Source organism: Aulostomus chinensis, chromosome 3, assembly GCF_037954235.1.
Source record: "Aulostomus chinensis isolate RoL2024-O1b breed Wild chromosome 3, RoL_Achi_v1.0, whole genome shotgun sequence".
Classification (NCBI taxonomy): domain Eukaryota; kingdom Metazoa; phylum Chordata; class Actinopteri; order Syngnathiformes; family Aulostomidae; genus Aulostomus; species Aulostomus chinensis.
This window is the reverse complement of record NC_141322.1, coordinates 852,047-874,293: the sequence shown is the minus strand read 5'-3', so window position 1 is coordinate 874,293 and position 22,247 is coordinate 852,047. Positions and strand designations below refer to the sequence as shown.

General features: G+C 49.6%; 1 protein-coding gene across 2 annotated transcripts in view; it reads left to right on the top strand.

Moving 5' to 3' along the window:
• Positions 1-15,624, top strand: part of pdzrn3b (PDZ domain containing RING finger 3b) — a 101,554-nt gene extending 85,930 nt beyond the window's left edge. For both annotated transcript variants that reach the window (XM_086197418.1, XM_086197408.1), the window contains 7 exons: positions 3,480-3,733; positions 4,708-4,795; positions 7,664-7,762; positions 7,985-8,047; positions 9,354-9,455; positions 13,287-13,403; positions 13,730-15,624. In XM_086197418.1, the coding sequence (XP_086053544.1) occupies positions 3,480-3,733; positions 4,708-4,795; positions 7,664-7,762; positions 7,985-8,047; positions 9,354-9,455; positions 13,287-13,403; positions 13,730-15,238 (2,232 nt within the window). In that variant the 3' untranslated portion in view covers positions 15,239-15,624. The remainder of the gene's footprint in view (positions 1-3,479; positions 3,734-4,707; positions 4,796-7,663; positions 7,763-7,984; positions 8,048-9,353; positions 9,456-13,286; positions 13,404-13,729) is intronic.
• Positions 15,625-22,247: the final 6,623 nt, after the last annotated feature.

Genomic DNA, 22,247 nt, shown 5'->3' with positions numbered 1-22,247 from the left:
ACGGTTTTAGCTGCTTGTTCTGTAATCCTCAGTAAACTCACACACTGCACTAAATGAAGACTTCCTCTCTAGTCGGTAAAAAAAGAGTTTGTGCCAATGTCTGAAGAGCATGTGTATCCACACACACACACACACACACACACACACACACATACTCTGAGAAAATACAGGCTGCTATTTCAGTTTATTCTTTTTTCCGATGAAAATAGTTAAATAAAAGAGGGATTAATGGTTGTCAGAGCAGAATGAGTCACGTTCAGTCTGCCGCTCAACGCTGTTCTCTGTCGTGCAGCCCCCCCAGCCTCGGTGCGCCCGATCATGTCTCTCAGTTCAAATACAGACTTTGAAGAACTTGTCTAAGAAGTTTAGCCATCCAGAAGATGAGGCAAGCGGCCGACTTTAAGATGCGAGTGTGTAGGTGAGGTTCCCAGGGTTCCCGCTCTGGTCCCTCAGGGAACAGAGACTCTGGCGCTCCCAGCACGCGCTTCTCTTTATTCAAGGATTAATGAGTTTGAATGCCTGTCAAAGCGTTATACAACACAGGCCGTGGGTTCGAGCGCTGGTTCTATTCTCTGATGAGCTCACTTTTATAGTGTTTTAGTTTTGCTTTGAACATCTTATGCTTTGTCTTCGACTGCAGACATGACTTTCCTCAGCTCCTTCCTTGATCATGCTGAACAATATGGCAAGTTGGGTAATGGCTCGTGACCTCTGACCTTTCACCAGATGTCATTATTGAAGCAGCTGTTGTATAATAGGGTGACTGTGTGGTTTCCCACTATGAGGACGTAAGCTGTGGAGTGGCACATTAGCTGGTCTTTCTTGCCCTTTGTAGGATTTTGGGATGTGACGTTTTGGGATGGAGTCGTGTTCCTCTGGTCACATCCCAATAGCGTCACCCAGCAGCCAGATGAAAGCTGATCAGTCTCGAATCAGAGGGTTCGGGTTCACCAACAAGAACCGAGTGGGCAGAACCTCAAGAGCACCAGCAGCAAACTGGTGTAAAGGTTTGTGTTTCAACTGCGAGTGTGAGGTGCTGCATTTCTGATCAGGCTTCTCATGAATAGGAGGCCGAGTCAGAGACACCATCTGGTGAAAGACAGGGAAGGAAAACCTGAAGGCCATTATCACAGACAGGTGGGAGCGAGAGACTGAGCTCTCTGGCTAGCAGATTAGCATGTTAGCAGCAGGTTAGAGATCAGTGAGGGACACACACACACACACACGCGCAGATTGACTCCCCCTTCATCTCCATCCAGTTTCATTTGCACCCTCTGGATGATAGCGTGCAGCGCCGCCACTCACTATTAGCCAGAGCACCAAGGACTGACAGAGGTCGCACAGCTGGATCCTCAACCTTTGGTACCAGTCCGCTATACTGGGATACTGGTGTGTTGTGCAGGGATACTGGTGTGTTGTTAGAACTGAAGCCACAGATGTGGGACTTTGACTGAATCAGCGTTCTTTCGTGAGGCCTTGCTGCTTCTAGTCAAGGTTGGTGTAACGGCGGATGCAGCCGAGGTTGGCAGACCTTCTGCATGGCTTCCTCCAGTAACCGTTACTGCAGTATCAGAGGTACTTTAAGGCTTTCAGCCTGGTTACTTGGGTGAACTACAGGTTCAGCAGAGTTTTCCGTGTCCTTAAGCTACTGACTTCAGCCAGGTTCAGTCATGAGGTCCCGGCATCGTTGGAGAGCTCAGCTGTGATGAAGCGCTGTGCATTGTGTCAAGGAAGGGTTGTGTGTTTTTTCCCAGTGTGCTGCAAAGGGCTGCTCCGTGTCAGAGGTGAGAGTTGTGAATGAAGGCTGTGGGACCCCCTCCACTGCTGGGAGGAGACTCCGCCCATTGGGCCCACTGAAGCAGAAGAAGGGGCTGAGGGCTTTGTCTCTGGTTCATTGCCTTCAAGTAGCCCTGGGATTCCTGGCAACCAGGTTTGACTGTTGGAGGCAGCGTGCAGGGAGGGACAGCACAAAGACGCTTGTATTCCTCAGCTGATGTGCAGCATGGAGGTTAGCTGTGGGAAACCAGTGAGGGGGAGAGGTCCACTGTGTCTTTACTGGTCTCAGTGGTCACGACGTGTGTGTGAGTGTGCGTACGTGTGAGTGTGTGTGTCTGTCTGTGTGATATTTGCTGTGTTTGGTGTGGTTCAGCTCACAGTTGAAGGCACGTTAATTCAGTGGTGTTTTTCTCACATCAGTATTCAGAGGCGCGAGCTTCGCCCCTCTGAACTGCTGAGAGCAGACGGCACGTCGACGAGCTGCTCGTTCCTCCTACAACAGCAAATATTTGATAGAAGAAGTTGAAGTCCACTGAGATGATCCAATTATCCTTCAGGCCCAGGATTAGTATTAATCTGCGCTGGTTGTTAGTGGGCACCAGCTTCCTCTGAGCCCTGCATGAAGTTCTCACACACGCACGCACGCACACACACACACACACACACACACACCAAGTTCAGGGCCTTGGATTTCTATACCCCCTCTTCTATAGAAACGTGCTCAGCTGTAATGGCTTTGGGTCAAACGGATGTTCTCTTCAGATTTCATTGCCTTCATTTTCTGAATGAATCCTCTCGTCTGGTCCTGCTTGTGTGTTTATGCCAGGGAGAAAGGACTCTAACCAGTGATGACCCGCCTCAATAGGAAGTGACATTCATGCGACTCTAGCGCCGAGGCAGGAGATGTGTGGGCTCCTCTGCCAGTCGGTTGGCGGCGGTCGTTTTGACTGTCGTATCAGGGAACTAATTACAACTGAGGCGCCAGGGGACATGGAAGGCTTCTCAGGACCCCGGCCCCGCCAAAAGGCTGCTGCTGGCCCCCCAGCAGTTGCTTCTGTGGATTCCCAGTGACATGATGGCTTTGGGGCCAGAACACTAGAATTGCCAATTTGATGTACATTTTGGTCAAAGCGTGTACGAACGCCCACAAGTCTGCTCTGTTCACAGTCCTGCTGGATCTGATGACCGAGTCTGGCTGGGTGAGGGTGTGGGCTCGCAGTCTTCAGTACCCGCAGGTCCTAAGTGGCTCAGCTCGACTTAATTAGCCTCATCTTTGCAACAGGCCACTGCCTCTCGCTCCAGTTAATCTTCTCAGGTGAACGCCGGCTCCCACGCCACTGTCTCTGACAGGAGGTCAAATGTAGCCTCTTAGCGAAATGAGGGCTCCTCCGTGCAGCCTCGGCTAACGACCTTGATTAATTAAAGAAAGACTTTACCTCATTAAGGTCTCATTCTGCTCGCTCCAACTGCGATTCTGGAACACAAGCAGAGACAGCGATGACTCATTTCACACTAACGGCGCAATGTTTGGAGTCTGGGGGCGGAGCCGTACTCATGCGGGATCGTGATGACCTCACCGATTCTAACATCACAGCTCCAAGAGTAAAAACGAATCTTCTGAATGAGTACAGCTGTTTGACACCTTCCTTCTGTTTCTTCAGCTCATCTTTGTCTCCCCCTCTCCTCCCTCCCCTGCCCCCCAGGTCAATGGTAAGGACCTCTCCAAGGCTACCCATGACCAGGCGGTGGAGGCCTTCCGCACCGCCAAGGAGCCGATCATGGTCCAAGTCCTGCGCCGACCTCCGCAATCCAAACTCCTCAGCCCCATCACCGACACCCAGGTGTCAGATAACAGCACCCAGACCGACATCACCCTCCAGCACGTCATGCCCCTCGCCAAGCTCCCGCCCTCCCCGCCCCCCATGACAGTGCTGGAGGAGTACCTGCTGCCAGAAGAGTAAGACTTCCTTACAGTCGGACTGTGTCAGCGAGTGTGTACATGAACATCCACCCCCTCACCCACACCCTCACCCATCCTTGTCTCATTCCATAACTCATCAGTTATCATCACCATGGCGACCTATAACTTTAGTTGAACGCTGCCTGCAGGTTCAGGTCAGGTGATTGGTTTGTGAAACCTTTGATGTTTATGTGCCTGTTGAAAGCAACAAAATAGAAAAACAACGTTTTTTCGTCACATATTTTGATCATGAGATTTGTTTGACGAGACTAAACAAAATTTTTGGTCGTTATTTCAGTGTGGGAAGCTCCTTCTGCCCATCTAGAGAGAAGCGAAGTCTGACTTTAAACTCAACCGCTCTCAGTGTTGCCGTGGTAACAAAAGGAGTGTAATTCCTGCGTCTGCCGCAGAGACGTTCCGTATGCTTCAAAGGTCATTTCACTTCACTAAGATACAATCAGACCTTTCACACCAGCAGTTAATTAAGAGAGAAGCACCTTATCTGCTGCTCCAGACCAGGCTGCCGTGATCACGCTGGAAGTGTCTGGAGGTTGAGGAGAACATGGCAGCTCCTCCGGGCCGCGCCGCCACACTGGGTTCATCAGGATTTGCATTTTCCCAAAATTGAGCCTGCTGTGTCTTTGTGTGCCGGCGCTCGGAGAGTCTGGCTATCATTTTGCCCTCAGTGGCAGCGGCAGTTGCCTTTTAATGAATAGTTGTGATTTCCATGATTGATTTCTGAGCCAAATTAATGACGCAGCCTGTTAGTTTGTGATTAGCCTCTGGCTATCGCCACATTATATCTGATACAAGTGTGAGTTCTAGATTCCGCTCTTAGTACTTCCTCTCTGCTCATTAAAGTTTCATCATCTTGGGCAAAAAGGAAATGTTGGGTGTTTTTTCTTAATGTTTTCAATGTGTGTTAAATTTCACTCTTTTCATTTTTTCTTCTGCACTTGTTTGTCTGTCAGGCATCCTCCTGGGCACACGTTCTTTGACCCCAATGACTTCCTGGAGGGCATCCATCAGGACATGGAGCGCGAGGAGCTGGAGTTCGAGGTAAACATCGTCTCACCGTTGCATCAGCAGACGTGAGCAGGCCTCGGTGTCTTGGCCCTGCTGGCAACCACAGTCCTGATGGATCTTGGTTGTTGATGGGGAACCCTGCCACTCCCAGGCCGTGCTGTGGGCCAGACGGGAATCAAGTTGCTGGTTGATTCCAGCAGGTGCACCACGGTGACATGACTTATCAGTGACAGGCCCTCATAGCGAGATGAGGCCTGGTGGGTGACCACATGGCCCAAATATTAGGTCTGCTGAGATGATGGCCGTTAACAACGCCGGGGCGTGGCTGCAGCGGAGCTATGGGATCCAGGAGCCTTTGTTTTGACCTCCATCACCTCTGACCCCATCTGCTGCTAAACCCAACCTTAGAACGACCTTGAAATTAATGATATCCACGCAGGAGCTCCAAGGGCTTGAGCTGAGAGGTGAAGCTGGGAACTGGCAGACGCGTAGTGATGCTCAGTACCACCAGCCTGGCTCTTGTATCGCTGTGTGCGTCCTCCTCATGTTGTGTTTAAAGGACTGTAAAATATTGTAGTTTTTAGTTGAAAAAGTAAGCTTTGTTGTTTTTGTTGAAAGTTGGATGGGAAGAATAATGGAAGATGCTTCATTCACCTGCTGGCTCCACCCACCATCACACCTGACCAGAGTGCGACCAATGTCCTTTAGTAAACAAAGTGCACAGCACTTGAATCGATACTCCTCACCAAATATCTCCGGACCGCAAGTGACATCAGTTTCTTCAGTACTTGTTTTTAAAAATACTTCAATATGCAACAGTAAAGAAAAGGAAAGTACAGGGATCAGATCAGTTCCTCCTGGACCAACACGTCAGCAGTCACATTAGGAAACAACAACAGCAGCTTAAAACTAAAGCGCAACAAACACTTTGGCAGCAATGTGGTGGAGCCAAAGTCCTGCATTCCAAAAAGAGCAAATAAATGTTCTTCAGTCCAGTCGTAGGGCGTTGGCGATACGCTAATCTCACGATACGATTCGCTCCACTTCCATGCTTTTCTGAAAGGTTTTAAGGGACAAAGTGATTTTGGTGACATCTTGTGAGTTCCGTTGACTTGGATTGACTTAATTGAACTGAAAGCATCAAGTACACAACATGAGGCTCTGACTGGCAGCTCGCAAGTGCTGGACAAAATGAATCAAAGATGTGGTGAGAAAATTTGTTTCATTTATTGAAACTGAGTGCAAATTTTAGCTTTCAAGCTTTAGAGAAGTGAACACTGAGAGTTAAAGTGCAGCCAGTGGCCTTCTGAGGCAGCGTTTGAGCTGGATACTGAACACAGGAGGGAGCTGCTGGCCAGTCCAGCCACCAGCTTCACCAAAAACAAACCATGGCAGCCAATAATTCAATTGGCAGGTGACAGCAGCATAGCGGGGCTCCATCCCGTTCACCAGGCGCCTCAAGCCGGTGTTTTCCACCACAGAATAAGGACACCCAACCGCCGTCACTTTCCAGCTGGCTTGTTTGGGGTCTCAGTTGGCATTTCCTTGTCCGGTGGTGATGTTTAAGGAGGCTCGCAGGTTGGTGGTACTTCCAGGGTACTTCACGTTTGTGTGCCTCAGCTCACAAACCGCCACACTTTTGTCTAAAACTTAACTTTCCTTTTTGTCTTTGAACCCAAAATGCTCCCACACATCTGCGCTTGAGCGTGCAGGCGCTGGATTTATACTCGCTGCCGTTCTCCTGAATGTCTCAGCCCTCACCGGATGTGAAAGGCGTAGTCGTCTGGGTAACTAGAAATGCTCTACAGCGACACCAGTGGCTGGCAGACAGAACTGCTCTTCCTGCAAAGTGCGGGACACGGGGGATTGGAATGAGGCTCAATGTATCGATACTCACAGCTGAATAATCAATACTCTGAGGAAACAAAATACCGATAAATAGCACAGGATCAATAAACCTGCTCAGCCCTAGCCAGTAGTCATTTAAATGTACTGTGTTACTGTGCAGCCCTGCCGAGACCACTCCTTACCCCGGAAGTGACTCCTCCCCGTAGCGGTAGGGGTCGCTACCAGGGTGGGGAGGAGTACCTGACCTACTTCCTTCGAGTATTCATGAATCTGCAACCCCAACACGTGGCGGCTGATGTTTGCGGGACCAGCTGCTGCAGGCACGCAGCCTTCGCGGTGCCGTGTTTCCCTCCTAATTGTGTGTTTGGGGGCTCGATCAACAAGAAATGTGTCGATGCTGCTGGGTGAGGGGGTGAGGGCTTCTCTGCCTATCACAGACCGCCATTTTGTTGATTCAAACTGTTTCTTTGAGAAAAGGAGTGCAGTTTTATTTCAGTATGACATTAGTAGCTAAAGTTAGCAGAACATGCTAAGTCCCTGTCTATTAAGGCTGAGTGTGCTGTTGTTTAATGTTTGGCTGAAAACACAATCTTCATACCGTAGGAAACAACGACAGCAACGTCCAGGCTTCCCTCTCAGACTCGAGGCTGGTTCTTTCCGAGGGCCCACATATTTCATCTGCGACCCAGTTTTTCGGGGTTTAACCCTGGTTGGAGCTCGTCCTGCCCTCGAAGCCGGCGCACTCCTATCTCTATCTGCATCCGAGAGATTACAGGTGTTGACAAGTGAAAAACGGGATTGAGTCTGCCTGCAGTTCACTGCTTCATCTCTCATTCTGTCAGTGGGCCTCTCAGAAAGCCGATGGCCTCCTGGCGCCCAGCTGAAAGATTCATTACAGTGATTGATGGGTCTCTGTCGCTCCGTGATCCCATTTCTTAGTCAATATATTCAGTCCAGCCCAGACACAGGAGCAGCAACCCACTTCTGCTCAGTGTTGGTCAAACAAAAAGTTTCAGATGTCTGGGATATTTATGTGTGCGCATGTCTCATCAGGAGGTGGATTTGTACCGAGCCAACATCCAGGACAAGCTGGGCCTGACCATCTGCTACAGGACTGATGATGAGGATGAAGCTGGGATCTACATTAGCGAGGTCTGTGCCTTCTGCTCTTGTGTTATCCATCTCTTTCTCTATCTCTTAAATTTTAGTTTTTTTAGTTCAACTCCATCAGGATTTGGGCATTTTGTTACTTTTTTTTCTAATTTGATTAAGTCAGAAACACTGAAAACATGCCAGTAGATCGTAGCCCGCCGTCTGAGCTCAGAGTGGACAGTCAAAGCAGCTTCTTTCTTATTGCTTCTTTTCTTGTTTTAGATCGATCCGAACAGCATCGCCGCTCGAGATGGCCGGATTAGAGAAGGTGACAAAATCATCCAGGTAATATTCCCGGATGTTGTGGCTCTGGTTTTACTTTGGGAGCTGTGTTTTTCATATTTTAGCATTTGATCACATACAACTTTGCTACCTTTCAGGTGGTGTTAAGAATTTCAAGTTATACCCCCCCCTAAAAGTGTAATTTGATGTTCGAGTACTCATAAATGGTTTTCAACTCCTTCATCACTTCTTCACGATTCAGGAATGTAGAAAATGCAAGTCCCATTTTCGGAGCTAATGGCGCTTCCATGAACTGCACTTTTATCCCCACCAGCTGAAGCAGAGGTGCTGTAGTTACTGCTTTATCAACATCAGAATCCTTGAATTACTGAACACCCTGCTGGATTAAGAAGACCTGGATTATCCAGACAGTTACCTGGAGAGTTCTAAAGGTTCTTGGACCGTTTAGCTTTAAGCTTCATATACCATAAATTCTGGACTATAAGCTGCGACTTCTTTTCGACGCTTCATGCCCTGTGGCTTATACTCCGGTGCGTCTTATACGAGGATTTTACCTTCACCCTGGGGTGTGGCGGGCAGCGGCAGCGGGCAGTAATTCCCTATTGTTCCTGATGGCAGCTCCAAGTACCGTACTTAGGGAAATTCCTAGCCAAATGTTATGGTAATTTCTCTAAGTACTGTACTTGGAGCGTCCAGTCCATGCCGCGGTGCAGTGTAAAAAGAGCATCACACGACATTTTCAGTCATTTGTACTCACCCTCAAGATGGAGAGCAGAAGAAGGAATGCTTATGATGCAGCTTTCAAGTTAAAGGCAATCAATCTGGCGGTTAAAGATGGAAATAGAGCTGCAGCACGTAAGTTTGGCATAAACGAATCGATGGTGAGACGCTGGAGGCGGCAACATGACGAACTGACCCAATGCAAAAAGACTACAAAAGCTTTCAGAGGTCATAACAGCAGATGGCCCGAACTTGAAAACGCTCTGGAAGACTGGGTCAACACGCAGAGAACGGGCGGCCGAGGTGTTTCCACTGTGCACCGCGGCTTATTTACCGGTGCGGCTTATACGTGTACAAAGTTGATTTTTTCCCTAAAATAAGCATCTGCGGCTTACATAACGGTGCGCTCTATCGTCCGGAATTTACGGGATTTGTGGCTGACTCTGCATTTTGGAAAGAAAAATGCCTTTGTGAGCTCAAGACACATATTTGTGAGTACTTGTACCTGTAATACAAAGCACACTTTTATGGTGAAGCATGGTTGTAATAAACCCTGGATTACAGAACAAACTGCTAGATTTTAGAAAGATCTATAAACTCACATAATCTTTCCCCTGCTTCCATCCAGATCAATGGCATTGAGATCCAAAACCGCGAGGATGCAGTTGTGCTGCTGACCAGTGAGGGGAACCAGAACGTCTCTCTGCTGGTGGCCAGACCAGAGATCCAGGTAATCAGGAGGTGGTCCTAGGTCAGTCCTTCTCAAATAGTGGGGTGAGCCCCCCGGTGCGATGCCCCCCTGGAGGGGTGTGGTCTGACCCCATGGAACACGCTTCTTTTTTTTTTTGCCTTACTTGAATTAAGTGTAATTGCACATCCGCTACAGTGGCAGTGGCAGTGGCGGTGGCGCTCTCAGTGTCAGAGTGAGTGCAGGCAGTTTTAGCTCAATGGTGGAGGGTTTTTGGACCAGCATGCACACACAGCTCAGAGTGGGAGATAAGAGGTGCAGTGAACAAACCCTCCAGAGACACCGTGGAGACATATTTACCAGGGACGAAAAGAAAGGTGGAGAGAGACGGAGGTCATGAGACAAACGATAGTCTCCCAAAGGCTCAAACGAGGAAACACGAGGAAGCGAATGTAGCGCTGGGCTTCCCCGTGTCTATGGTGGGAGGCCAGGAAAGACTTTCAACAAACAGTGTTCATAAAGTTCTTCTTCGTTGGAAGTTGATCCATAGCTCTTTCTTTTGTGTTTTCTTTCATGTTATTAAGGATGTTACGCAGAGGTGCACTTTTAACAATTCTATAGACGAATGATACTATTTATAGTTGCTGCGGGGAGTGGGGGGCACAAAATGTTTTCTTCTTTCTGGGGGGGTAACAGAGTAATTGAGGACCACTGGTCTAGGTAAAGGTGAAAGGGGACCTGTTCTCCAGTTGGGGTCTTTGTAACTGATTCTGGACACCTAGAAAGTAGCGAGACACCACTGACCTCAGAGGAACCTCGTGACCTCGTGCATCGTCCCGCCGTTGCGCCTCTTGCTGTGTCTCTTCCTGGTTTTTTCAGCATCCAGCAATTACGGTCTGTGTGATGTACCGCTCCCCTTTGGCTTCCCACCATGCCCACTCTGCTGTGATTGGTCAGCATTCTGGGGACTTGTGAAAAATGGAAGTACTTTTCTGCTGCTGGTCTGGAAGAAGCACCTTTATGTTTTCCTGCTGCTCGCATCCTAAGGTAGCCCAGCTAAGTTCACGTTCCCTCAGACCAGAGAAAACCTCTTGTAGGAGCTGCACGGTGATCGAGTATGAAGGCAAGGCAGTTTTCTTTGTGGCCTGTTTTCACCACCAGTTTGTCTCCAGGCTTCATGGCATCATAACAACATCCTCTGCCCTCAGACCCTCACATCGACTGAGGAGAAACTCCATAGAAAACCTTTAACAGGGAAAAATGGGAGAAACCTCAGGGTGAGGAGGGGAGGAGGATCCCTCACCAGGAGGGACAGACGGACAGGAGATGTTGGTACAGAGAAGAAAACAGTTTATAACACAGAATGGAGGAAACATGGAAATGTTAATAACAGTTGAAGAAGGAAGCTTCTGGAAGGGGAGGCAGGGAGAGCAAGCCAGCTTGATGGGGGACTGGATGGTAGACTGGTTCATGGGAGGGGAGGCAGGGAGAGCAAGCCAGCTTGATGGGGGACTGGATGGAAGACTGGTTCATGGAAGGGGAGGCAGGGAGAGCGAGCCAGCTTGATGGGGGACTGGATGGTAGACTGGTTCATGGGGGGGGGGGGCAGGGAGAGCAAGCCAGCTTGATGGGGGACTGGATGGTAGACTGGTTCATGGAAGGGGAGGCAGGGAGAGCAAGCCAGCTTGATGGGGGACTGGATGGCAGACTGGTTCATGGAAGGGGAGGCAGGGAGAGCAAGCCAGCTTGATGGGGGACTGGATGGTAGACTGGTTCAAGGGAGGGGAGGCAGGGAGAGCAAGCCAGCTTGATGGGGGACTGCATGGTAGACTGGTTCATGGGGGGGGGGAGGCAGGGAGAGCAAGCCAGCTTGATGGGGGACTGGATGGTAGACTGGTTCATGGAAGGGGAGGCAGGGAGAGCAAGCCAGCTTGATGGGGGACTGGATGGTAGACTGGTTCATGGGAGGGGAGGCAGGGAGAGCAAGCCAGCTTGATGGGGGACTGGATGGTAGACTGGTTCATGGGAGGGGAGGCAGGGAGAGCAAGCCAGCTTGATGGGGGACTGGATGGTAGACTGGTTCATGGGAGGGGAGGCAGGGAGAGCAAGCCAGCTTGATGGGGGACTGGATGGTAGACTGGTTCATGGAAGGGGAGGCAGGGAGAGCAAGCCAGCTTGATGGGGGACTGGATGGTAGACTGGTTCATGGGAGGGGAGGCAGGGAGAGCAAGCCAGCTTGATGGGGGACTGGATGGTAGACTGGTTCATGGGAGGGGAGGCAGGGAGAGCAAGCCAGCTTGATGGGGGACTGGATGGTGGACTGGTTCATGGGAGGGGAGGCAGGGAGAGCAAGCCAGCTTGATGGGGGACTGGATGGTGGACTGGTTCATGGGAGGGGAGGCAGGGAGAGCAAGCCAGCTTGATGGAGGACTGGATGGTAGACTGGTTCATGGGGGGGGGGGAGGCAGGGAGAGCAAGCCAGCTTGATGGGGGACTGGATGGTAGACTGGTTCATGGGAGGGGAGCGCAGGCCGGTGTAACAGTAGGGGATAAAAGGGGGGGGGGGGGGCGATGCAGGTGGTGGTTGGAGGAGAGAGATGGAGCTCTGGTGGATCTGTGGAAACACAGAGAGACTGAGAGACACCACGGAGGACAGGAGAGGAGAGGAGAGGAGGGGAGAGGGGAGAGAGGAGAGAGGAGAGGAGAGGAGAGGAGAGGAGGGCTCCATGTAACCTGATGTGTCCCCCAGCAGTCTAAGCCTGTAGCAGCATAGCTGTCAATGGTTCAGAGCTACCTGAACCAGTCCTGACTGAAGGCTCTGTCATAGAGGAAGGTCTTAAGCCTGGACTTAAAAGTAGTCAGAGTGTCTGCCTCTCTGACCCATGGAGAGATGCTGGTTCCACAGTAGAGGAGCCGGTACCTGAAGGCTCTACCTCCCAGTCTGTTTTTATTGATACTGTGAGTCACTAACAGACTTGCATTCTGGGAGCGGAGTGCTCTGGTAGGACAGGAGGGACTAATGAGCTCTTTCAGAGAGGATGGAGTTTCATCATTGAGAGCCTGATGAGTCAGCAGAGGGATTCTGAAGTGGATTCTAGATCCTACAGGAAGGAGAGCAGCTAAAGTGGAGAGATGTGTTCTCTCTTCTAACTCCTGTCAGAACCCTGGCTGCAGCATTCTGGACCAGCTGGAGACTCTTTCGGGAGTATTTAGGACATCCTGACAGGAGAGAGTTGCAGTAGTCCAGCCTAGAAGTGATGAATGCATGCACCAGTTTTTCAGCATCACTCTGGGAAAGGATGTTCCTAATCTTAGTGATACTGCAGGTGGAAGAAGGCGGTCCTAGTCACATGATTTATGTGGGAGCTGAAGGAAAGGTCCTGGTCAAAAATGACTCCAAGGTTCCTTGCAGTTGTCCTCAGGGTCAAGGTGATGCCATCTAGAGTAGTGATCTGGTTAGAGAGGTGTCCCTGAGGGGTTTAGGTCCAAACATGATGACCTCAGTTTGATCTGAATTCTGAAGCGAGCAGGTAGCAGTGTTAAGACTTCTGAAGCTGAGTAGGCGAGGAGCAAGTATTGGGCTGTGTGCAGGGGGGACGCCCATTTATGGGAGCCAGCTGAAACAGCCTGTTCATCAATTCCACATACATGCAGTTTACTATGCAACACTTTGGAACTGATGAACATGAATATCTGACACTGTAGCAACATTTGTAGGTCAGAAAAGATAAAAAAAAAAAAAAAAAGCATAATAGGTCCACTTTAATGAAAGCATGTTCAGACCTCAAACCCTTCAGGAGCCAAGTCATCACTCTACAGTTGTGTTTACTGAGTGTGTTTAATGAGGCATGTGTTCTCCCCACCGCGTCCCAGCTGGACGAGGGTTGGATGGATGATGACAGGAACGACTTCCTGGATGACCTCCACATGGACATGCTGGAGCAGCAGCACCATCAAGCCATGCAGTTCACCGCCAGCATACTGAAGCAGGTACTAGCTCTCACACACACACACACACACACACACACACACACACACACACACACACACACACACACACACACACAGTGGGAAGAGGCAAGGCAGCACAATCAATCTGCACGAGGAACCACTGTTCCCTCTGCTGAGGGCTCATCTGCTCAGTTGTTTCAGCTTGAACTCAGTAGAGAGTAAAGAGCTGGTTTTTCATGGGGGTTCGTTCATGATTGTTACAGTCATAGAAAAAAGAAGCATCTTAGTAGCATTGAACTTGAACCAGAGATGAGCCTCCAGTGTTCAGCTGTGTTCTAGAGGCCTTTCTTCTTCTGTTTTTACAGAAGAACCATGAGGAAGATGGCGGCACCACAGACACCGCCACTCTTCTGTCCAACCACCACGAGAAGGACAGTGGGGTCGGCCGAACAGATGAGAGCATCCGAAACGACGAAAGTTCGGAGCAGGAGAACCTCGCTGACGACCAGACCACGGCCTCCAACACTCTGAGCAGCTGCAGGAAGCTGACCTACAGCCAGGACACCCTGGGCAGCACCGACTTGCCCTTCAGCGGCGAGTCGTTCATCTCCGCAGACTACACCGAAACCGACTTCCTGGGCATCCCGGCTGATGAGTGTGAGCGCTTCAGGGAACTCCTGGAGCTCAAGTGTCAGATGACGAGCAGCGGAGTGCAGGGTCTATACTGCCAAGGTGCTGGGGCCGAAGGTCAAGACCAGGAGGCCGTGGACAAAGAGCTGGAGATGCTGAATGAGGAGCTGCGCACCATCGAACTGGAATGCCTGAATATTGTCCGTGCTCACAAGATGCAGCAGCTGCGGGACCAGTGCCGTGAGTCCTGGATGCTCCACAACAGCGGGTTCCGCAACTACAACACGAGCATTGATGCACGCCGCCATGAGCTCTCAGACATCACGGAGATGCCCGAGAAATCAGACAAAGACAGTTCCAGCGCCTACAACACTGGCGAGAGCTGCCGCAGCACCCCTCTCACGTTGGAGCTGTCTCCAGACAACTCGCTCCGTCGAGGTGCAGAGAGCCAGGGTCCTGCTGGGGCGTCCAGCTCCAGTGGCAGGATACTCAAGCCGCTGCTGTCCCCTGTGCAGGAAGTTTGTGGTCTCAGTAGGAACCGAGGCTTCTCCAAGGAACCAGACGCCCTGCAGACAGAGAGCACGGAGAGGAAACTGGGAGAGTCCAGCAAGTTTGGCCGGAGCTTTTCCCAGACCCACTCCCCTTACAAGCATGCCCACATCCCTGCTCACGCCCAGCACTACCAGAGCTACATGCAGCTGATCCAGCAGAAGTCCGCTGTGGAGTACGCCCAGAGCCAGATGAGCCTGGTCAGCATGTGCAGGGACCCCATCACTGGCAGCGACCTGGAGCCTAAGATGGAGTGGAAGGTGAAGATCCGCAGCGACGGTACCCGTTACATCACCAAGCGGCCAGTTCGAGACAAACTGCTGAGGGAGCGCGCCCTGCGCATTCATGAGGAGCGCAGTGGCATGACCACAGATGACGACGCCATTAGCGAGCTGAAGATGGGGCGCTACTGGAGCAAGGAAGAGAGGAAGCAGCATGCTGTGCGCTCCAAGGAGCAGAGGCAGCGCCGTGAGTTCATGAAGCAGAGCCGAGCCGATTGTCTGAAGGAGCAAGTCGGCCTGGAAGACAAAAAAGAACCCAACATCATCGAACTCAGCCACAAAAAGATGATGAAAAAGAGAAATAAGAAAATATTTGACAACTGGATGACCATCCAAGAACTGTTGACCCACGGTACCAAGTCGCCAGATGGAACAAGGGTTTACAACTCGCTCTTGTCCGTGACCACAGTCTAAGTCCTGGTGTGAGCTGGCAGAGGAGGCTGGCGGCCTCGAGGAGGACGGACTAGAGGACAGTGGACTGTACATAGGACACCATCAATTGGTAGAGATTCCTGCCTCGTTCAATGTGGCAACATTTTTGTAAATAGGACATTAAAAAAAGCGTTTTCTGGACTTTTCTGTTCTGGTGGTGAAGAGAAGATCCTCGGGGTGATGGACTGGACAAGAACACCGGTTCACGTTTGGGATTTTGGGATCTTTCAATAACTTTTTCTACCTTTGTGCTTGCTGTTTTAATAACACAACGTTTTGCTATGTGGAGGTTTGTAAAGATCATGTGCCATAATTAAGAAGCCAGCATTTACACTATTTTACATTGGTTTGTTTGAAATTTTTGATACATATACATATTTATATATATGTATATATATGTATATATATTTATATATATAAATATATATTTATATATATAAATGTATATTTATATATGTATATATATTTATATATAAATATAAATGTATATTTATATATATTTATATATATATATTTATATATAAATATTTATATATAAATATAAATGTATATTTATATATATAAATATATTTTTATATATATAAATATATATATATATATTTATATATGTGTGTGTATATACATACATATGTATATGTGTGTGTGTGTATATATATATATACATACATATGTATATGTGTATATATATATATATATATATATATATATATATATATATATATATATATATATATATACACACATATGTACAAATATAAATAAGTGTATGTGTGTGCGCGTGTGTGTGTGTGAGACATTTTATCAGTATTTTACTGTTTTGCATACTCTGCTTTTTTGGAAACAAAATGTTGATATTTTCCTGAGAAGTGGAGCGTAACCCTTTTTAAAAGGACTTTTGTAAATTAAAAAATAAAGTTGTTTTTTTAACAAATCCAGCTTTTGGTTTGAATTCCTCTTGAAAGTTGCTGATGCAGCATGTGTTCCATGAGGTATTTCTCATCACAAAGCAAGTGTACGTATGTTTTGCCACATTATTGTCAATGAAATGTTTCAGCACTCATTTTGCTCTCAAATTCTCAACCTGATCAACCCTTCGTCAGCCACTCAGTGTGACGTCTATAGAAATGAGAGAAGTGAGTTATTGTTCCACGATACAGGAGGACCTTGCACATGAATTGTATTAGGCTTTGAACTCTTATGTAGTTACTGGGAACAGTAGAGAGACAAGGAGCAGTCATTTGTTAGGTCTTTTCTTTATGATGGGAATAAACCCATCGTCCTCCTACCAGGGGCTTTTCACCCTGACAACAAAGAGGAATCAAGCAGAGAGAGAGAGAGTGTGTGTGTAGTGTATGTGTGTGTATGTATCTGTGCGTGTGTGAACCACCAGAACTCCGCGCCAACTCTCAGCTGACATGTCAAACCTGAGAGGTTCAGTTTGTGGTCATCTGACTCTTGTGAAAATGCCAGATTCATATTCAGAGTCTATTTTCCATTAAACATCTTCATACCAGTCCTTGATTTCCATGTCTCCCAGTGCTGCACAATGGTTGAACTGGTTTGAATCTGAAAAGGAGAGGGAATGAAACCATTTTGAAAGAGGATTGGTCAAAGTTGAACCTTTAAGTCTGTCATCCTGGCCCGGTGGAGCAGTGGTCCTCCCTGTGGCCCCCATCAAGAAGGTTGTGGGTGGAGCAGTGGTCCTCCCTGTGGCCCCCATCAAGAAGGTTGTGGGTGGAGCAGTGGTCCTCCCTGTGGCCCCCATCAAGAAGGTTGTGGGTGGAGCAGTGGTCCTCCCTGTGGCCCCCAGCAAGAAGGTTGTGGGTGGAGCAGTGGTCCTCCCTGTGGCCCCCATCAAGAAGGTTGTGGGTGGAGCAGTGGTCCTCCCTGTGGCCCCCAGCAAGAAGGTTGTGGGTGGAGCAGTGGTCCTCCCTGTGGCCCCCATCAAGAAGGTTGTGGGTGGAGCAGTGGTCCTCCCTGTGGCCCCCATCAAGAAGGTTGTGGGTGGAGCAGTGGTCCTCCCTGTGGCCCCCAGCAAGAAGGTTGTGGGTGGAGCAGTGGTCCTCCCTGTGGCCCCCAGCAAGAAGGTTGTGGGTGGAGCAGTGGTCCTCCCTGTGGCCCCCAGCAAGAAGGTTGTGGGTGGAGCAGTGGTCCTCCCTGTGGCCCCCATCAAGAAGGTTGTGGGTGGAGCAGTGGTCCTCCCTGTGGCCCCCATCAAGAAGGTTGTGGGTGGAGCAGTGGTCCTCCCTGTGGCCCCCAGCAAGAAGGTTGTGGGTGGAGCAGTGGTCCTCCCTGTGGCCCCCAGCAAGAAGGTTGTGGGTGGAGCAGTGGTCCTCCCTGTGGCCCCCAGCAAGAAGGTTGTGGGTGGAGCAGTGGTCCTCCCTGTGGCCCCCAGCAAGAAGGTTGTGGGTGGAGCAGTGGTCCTCACTGTGGCCCCCAGCAAGAAGGTTGTGGGTGGAGCAGTGGTCCTCCCTGTGGCCCCCAGCAAGAAGGTTGTGGGTGGAGCAGTGGTCCTCACGGTGGCCCCCAGCAAGAAGGTTGTGGGTGGAGCAGTGGTCCTCCCTGTGGCCCCCAGCAAGAAGGTTGTGGGTGGAGCCCCGGCTGCAGCACGGGGTCTTTCTGGGTGAGTCTCCATGTTCTCCCTGTTCCTGCTGGGTTCTCTCTGGTACTCCAGCTTCCTCCACAGTCCAAAGACATCAAGAGGGACCAGGTTAATCCAGACTCTAAATTGACCGTCGGCGTGGCTGGGAGAGCCAATGGTTGTCTGTCAGGACGGCGATGGCATCTTGCTGTCAAAAGAAATATGCATTCAGTGTTGATTCACTCTGGTTCTACTTTACCATCAACTCCTCAGAGCCGTCAGTATGTGGTACCTCAGGTAGGCTGAGCGCCGCCATTGGACGATCAACCTTCTATTATATGTTAAATCTCACAACGGTCCAACTTAAGTTGTATCTTCGTAGGTGGGATGGAAATTTTCTAAAGCTTCCCTTTGTTGTAGTTCCAGCTGTGCATCACTGGCCAGGTGGGCGAGAATGATCCACGCAGACCGAGAGCAGGTCGATGTCCCCTGCCATTCTTGTAGTTTTGCTTGTGGTTTGTCAGGACAAAGATGAACGGACCAGCTGGGTTGCTGTGAGCCGCTGGCTGCTCTGCCTGACAATCAATGTCCAACAAGAACAGCCGTTGATGGACCTTTTATCAGAGAACTGGAATATTCTTGAGGTTTGGCTGGTTGTCCGTCACGTTTCATCTGCTGTTGTACAGTTCCAGTGTTGACAGGTGAGGTGGAAAAGGAAACGACTGGATGCAGAGAGGAACTGCTGGTTGACCTTCACCATCATCACCACCCTCATCATCAGAGCAACTCATCTCTGATCGCCGCATGCTAAAAGAGTTAAGATGCACAAAATCTGATAATCACCATGAAAATGAATCCAGCTGCAAAAACCAGTTCATGGATCAACACGCAAGTATTAGTGAAGATGTGAAACTGTTTGTCTGCTTGTGTGTGTGTGTGTGTCTGTGTGTGTGTGGGGGGGTTGTTTACAGCCTGGCGGCCCTGGAGCTCTCGGTGGGTCGTCCTCCCACAGCCTCCCTCTGTACAACAGCTTGTTTCCTGGGTCACATCACATGGACCGCTGTGGCTCCTCGCTGCCTGGGATGCTAATTTATCCTGTGTAGACATTCCCGATCGTCAATTTGGGCCAGCGGCACAGCGGCAGCGGGATGGGGGGGGGCTGTAGCGCCCCGGGACGTTTGTCACCTTCCTATGTGGCTGTCAGGGATCTTGGGGGGCCACCGGTTCATGGGGCCGCTGTCAAAACCTCTCAACAGAGCTTTTCACTGTTTGAGGAGCACTTCTGGGAGGATATAAGTACGAGTAGTGGTAGTAGTACTAGTTGTGGTAATAGTACTAGTAATACTAGTAGTGGTAGTAGCCTTTGTTCCACTAGTAGTGGTAGTTGTTCTAGTCGTGTTAATACCCCTTGTAGCACTAGTAGTTGGAGAGGCACTAGCAGCGTGGTGGAGGTGGTGAGGGGGGGTCCAGCGTGGTGGTGTGGGGGGGGGGGCGTCAGTGGAGCAGTGAAGGCATCGCTCGGGGATGCAGTGACCAGCTGCTGCCTCAAGTGTTCCACCGACTGGAGATTCAGTACCAGTGCCATTTTTGATTCCCACTGCTGGGCTACTGAACCGTGCAGCCAAGGTTTTCTGGATAAAGAAACATGGATTATAGCGGATGACACTGAATTATCCTGGATGACGCTGTGAGAGTTTGTAATTCGACACTCATGGAGAGTGTTGCTGCCGTTAGAAGTCTTCCTCCCTCAGCCTGAGCTAGAAGCTCGGTCTGGCGTGTTCTGACTTCTGGCAGCATCTGACTGTGAGTCCTCGAAAGGAAAGTCTGCAGTTGTCTGGTGTTGTGACAACCAAGTAGAATTTAGTTAAGTCTTTGTGTCACACAAGGGACTCATTTCCTGTGATTCACCAGCACTGTTGACTGCCACTCACAGCTCCTGCTGACTGCTGACCCGATACCGGTGAGCGTGTTACGTCATTTCCTGCCTGTAATCCTGTCGCTGTGTTGTTCACTCTCTCAATCCTCCCTCAGGTGCACTGCTAACTTCATCGCTTTCAGCACCACTGTATACGACGTTTTGGTGTAATACAGAGGTTTCTGTCACTTCAGTCTTTAGCAGGACTTTGCTCTGAAATTCCTCGTTCTATTTGTTCTATTTGCCACAGGTCCGCTAGCTCACCTTAGCATACTAGCTATGGCCGCTCTCTCTCTTTCTGCCTCTCCCCCCACCTCTCCCTCCCTCTGCTGCTCCATGTGCCAGATGTTTAGTGACTCTTCTGCCTCCTTTAGTGTAAAAAGTGTAGTTTGTTTGTAGTCCTGGAGGCGAGGCTTAGTGAGTTGGAGACTCGGCTCCGCACCATGGAGGCTTGCGCTAGTCCTTTACCTTCAGGAGCTTCTCAGTCCACCTGAGCGGGTGCGGAGCCACCTAGCCTAGCCACCGCTAGCAGCTCTCGAGCAGCCGGGAACTAGCCAGTCCCGCTGGGTGACATCACGAGGGAAACCTAGACGCAGTGAGCCCGTGTTTGCCCACCAACCCTTCATGTTTCCAACCGCTTTTCCACTCAGCGACACACCCGCTGAGAGTGAAACTCTTCATGTCGGCTCTGTTGCTCGCAGCCCCGCTGTGAAGCCGACATCAGTCATTGGCAGTTCTGTTCTTGGCAACGTGAAGGTGGAGACTCCAGCGAGCATGAAGTGCAGCCCAGGGGCCAGAGCGGGCGACGCTGAGGCTAAAGCTGCTGGCAAAACGTGAGGTTAAATACAGTAAGATTGTGATACATGTCGGCGCTAATGACACCCGGCTTCGCCAGTCGGAATTAACTAAAGTTAACATGGCTTCGGTGTGCAACTACGCTAAAACAATGTCGGACTCCGTAATTTTCTCTGGCCCGCTGCCCAATTTAGCGAGTGACGACATGTTTAGCCGCATGCGTTCATTCCATCGCTGGATGTCCAGGTGGTGCTGAGATAACAACGTGACTCACAGACAATTGGAGCTCCTTCTGGGGAAAGCCTGGTCTGATTGGGAGAGATGGCGTCCATCCCACTTTGGATGGTGCATCTCTCTTATCTAGGAACAGAGGCCAGTTTGTTAGCAATACTAATCCCTGACAAGCACCCAGAGTTCAGACCAGCAGGCAGAGCTGCAGGTTAGCACGCCCTCTGCTGGTTCCTTGGTGTTGTCACCCACCCAGCCTATAGAAACTGTCTGCCCCGAGGCTGTATAAGCCTGCACCCAAATCTGGAGGAGTAACTTATAGCAACTTAGTTCAAATTAAAACCTCTGCTCCAGCAAACCAACCCAGTAAAACTATTAAATGTGGTTTGCTTAATATTCGATCTCTCCCATCCAAGTCTCTCCTAGTGAACGATTTAATTACTAATTATCAGATTGGTGTATTAGCACTTCCTGAAACCTGGGTGCAGCAAGATGAGTATGTTAGTTTAAATGAATCTTCCCCTCCTGGTTACATTAACTACCATGTACCTCGCACCACTGGCAGAGGAGGAGGAGCTGCAATCTATCAGTCAAATTTGCTCATTAACCCTCCACCTAATTGTTCATTAACTCATTTGAGAGCCTTATTGTCAGCTTCTCCCTCCCAGACTGGAAAGCAGAGAAACCACTCTTACTTGCTGGGGTGTACCGTCCTCCTGCACCTTATTCTGAGTTCTTAGAAGAACTCCCTGACTTTCTGTCTAACTTGGCATTGAACTCAGACAAAGTCATTATAGTGGGTGACTTTAACATCCACGTGGACGTCAATGATGATTCTCTGGCCACTGCGTTTAAGTCGCTTCTTGATTCTGTTGGCTTCTGTCAGAGGGTAAACAAACCCACTCACACTTTTAATCACATCCTTGATTTAGTACTCACTTATGGAATAGAAGCTGACCTCATCATAGTTCTTCCTCAGAACCCTGTCTTGTCTGATCACTCCTTAACCACATTTGAATTTACTTTAACAAATTATATTCTACCTGGGAAAAAGTCCTGCTTCAGTAGATGTCTATCTGACACTGCTGTTTCTAGATTTAGGAGCTTATTCCAGCAGAGCTTGCTGCCACATCTTGTAGTGATATAATGGGCAGTTATGCTGATTCCACCCCACCCAGGTGGACTATCTTGTGGACAGCACTGCAGCAGCACTCCTTGGGACACTTGATGCCATAGCTCCCCTGAAGAAGAAGGTTATCAACCAGAAAAGAATAGTTCCCTGGTACAGCCCAGAGCTGCGTGCCTTAAAACAGAAGACCAGACAACTGGAAAGGAAGACACATTCAAGCCAGCATGAGGAAGTCCACCAAGCCTGGAAGGAGAGTTTATTAATATATAAAAAAGAACTCCATAATGCCAGAAGCGCTTACTACTCGTCCCTGATAGAAAAGAAGAAGAACAACCCCAGGTTC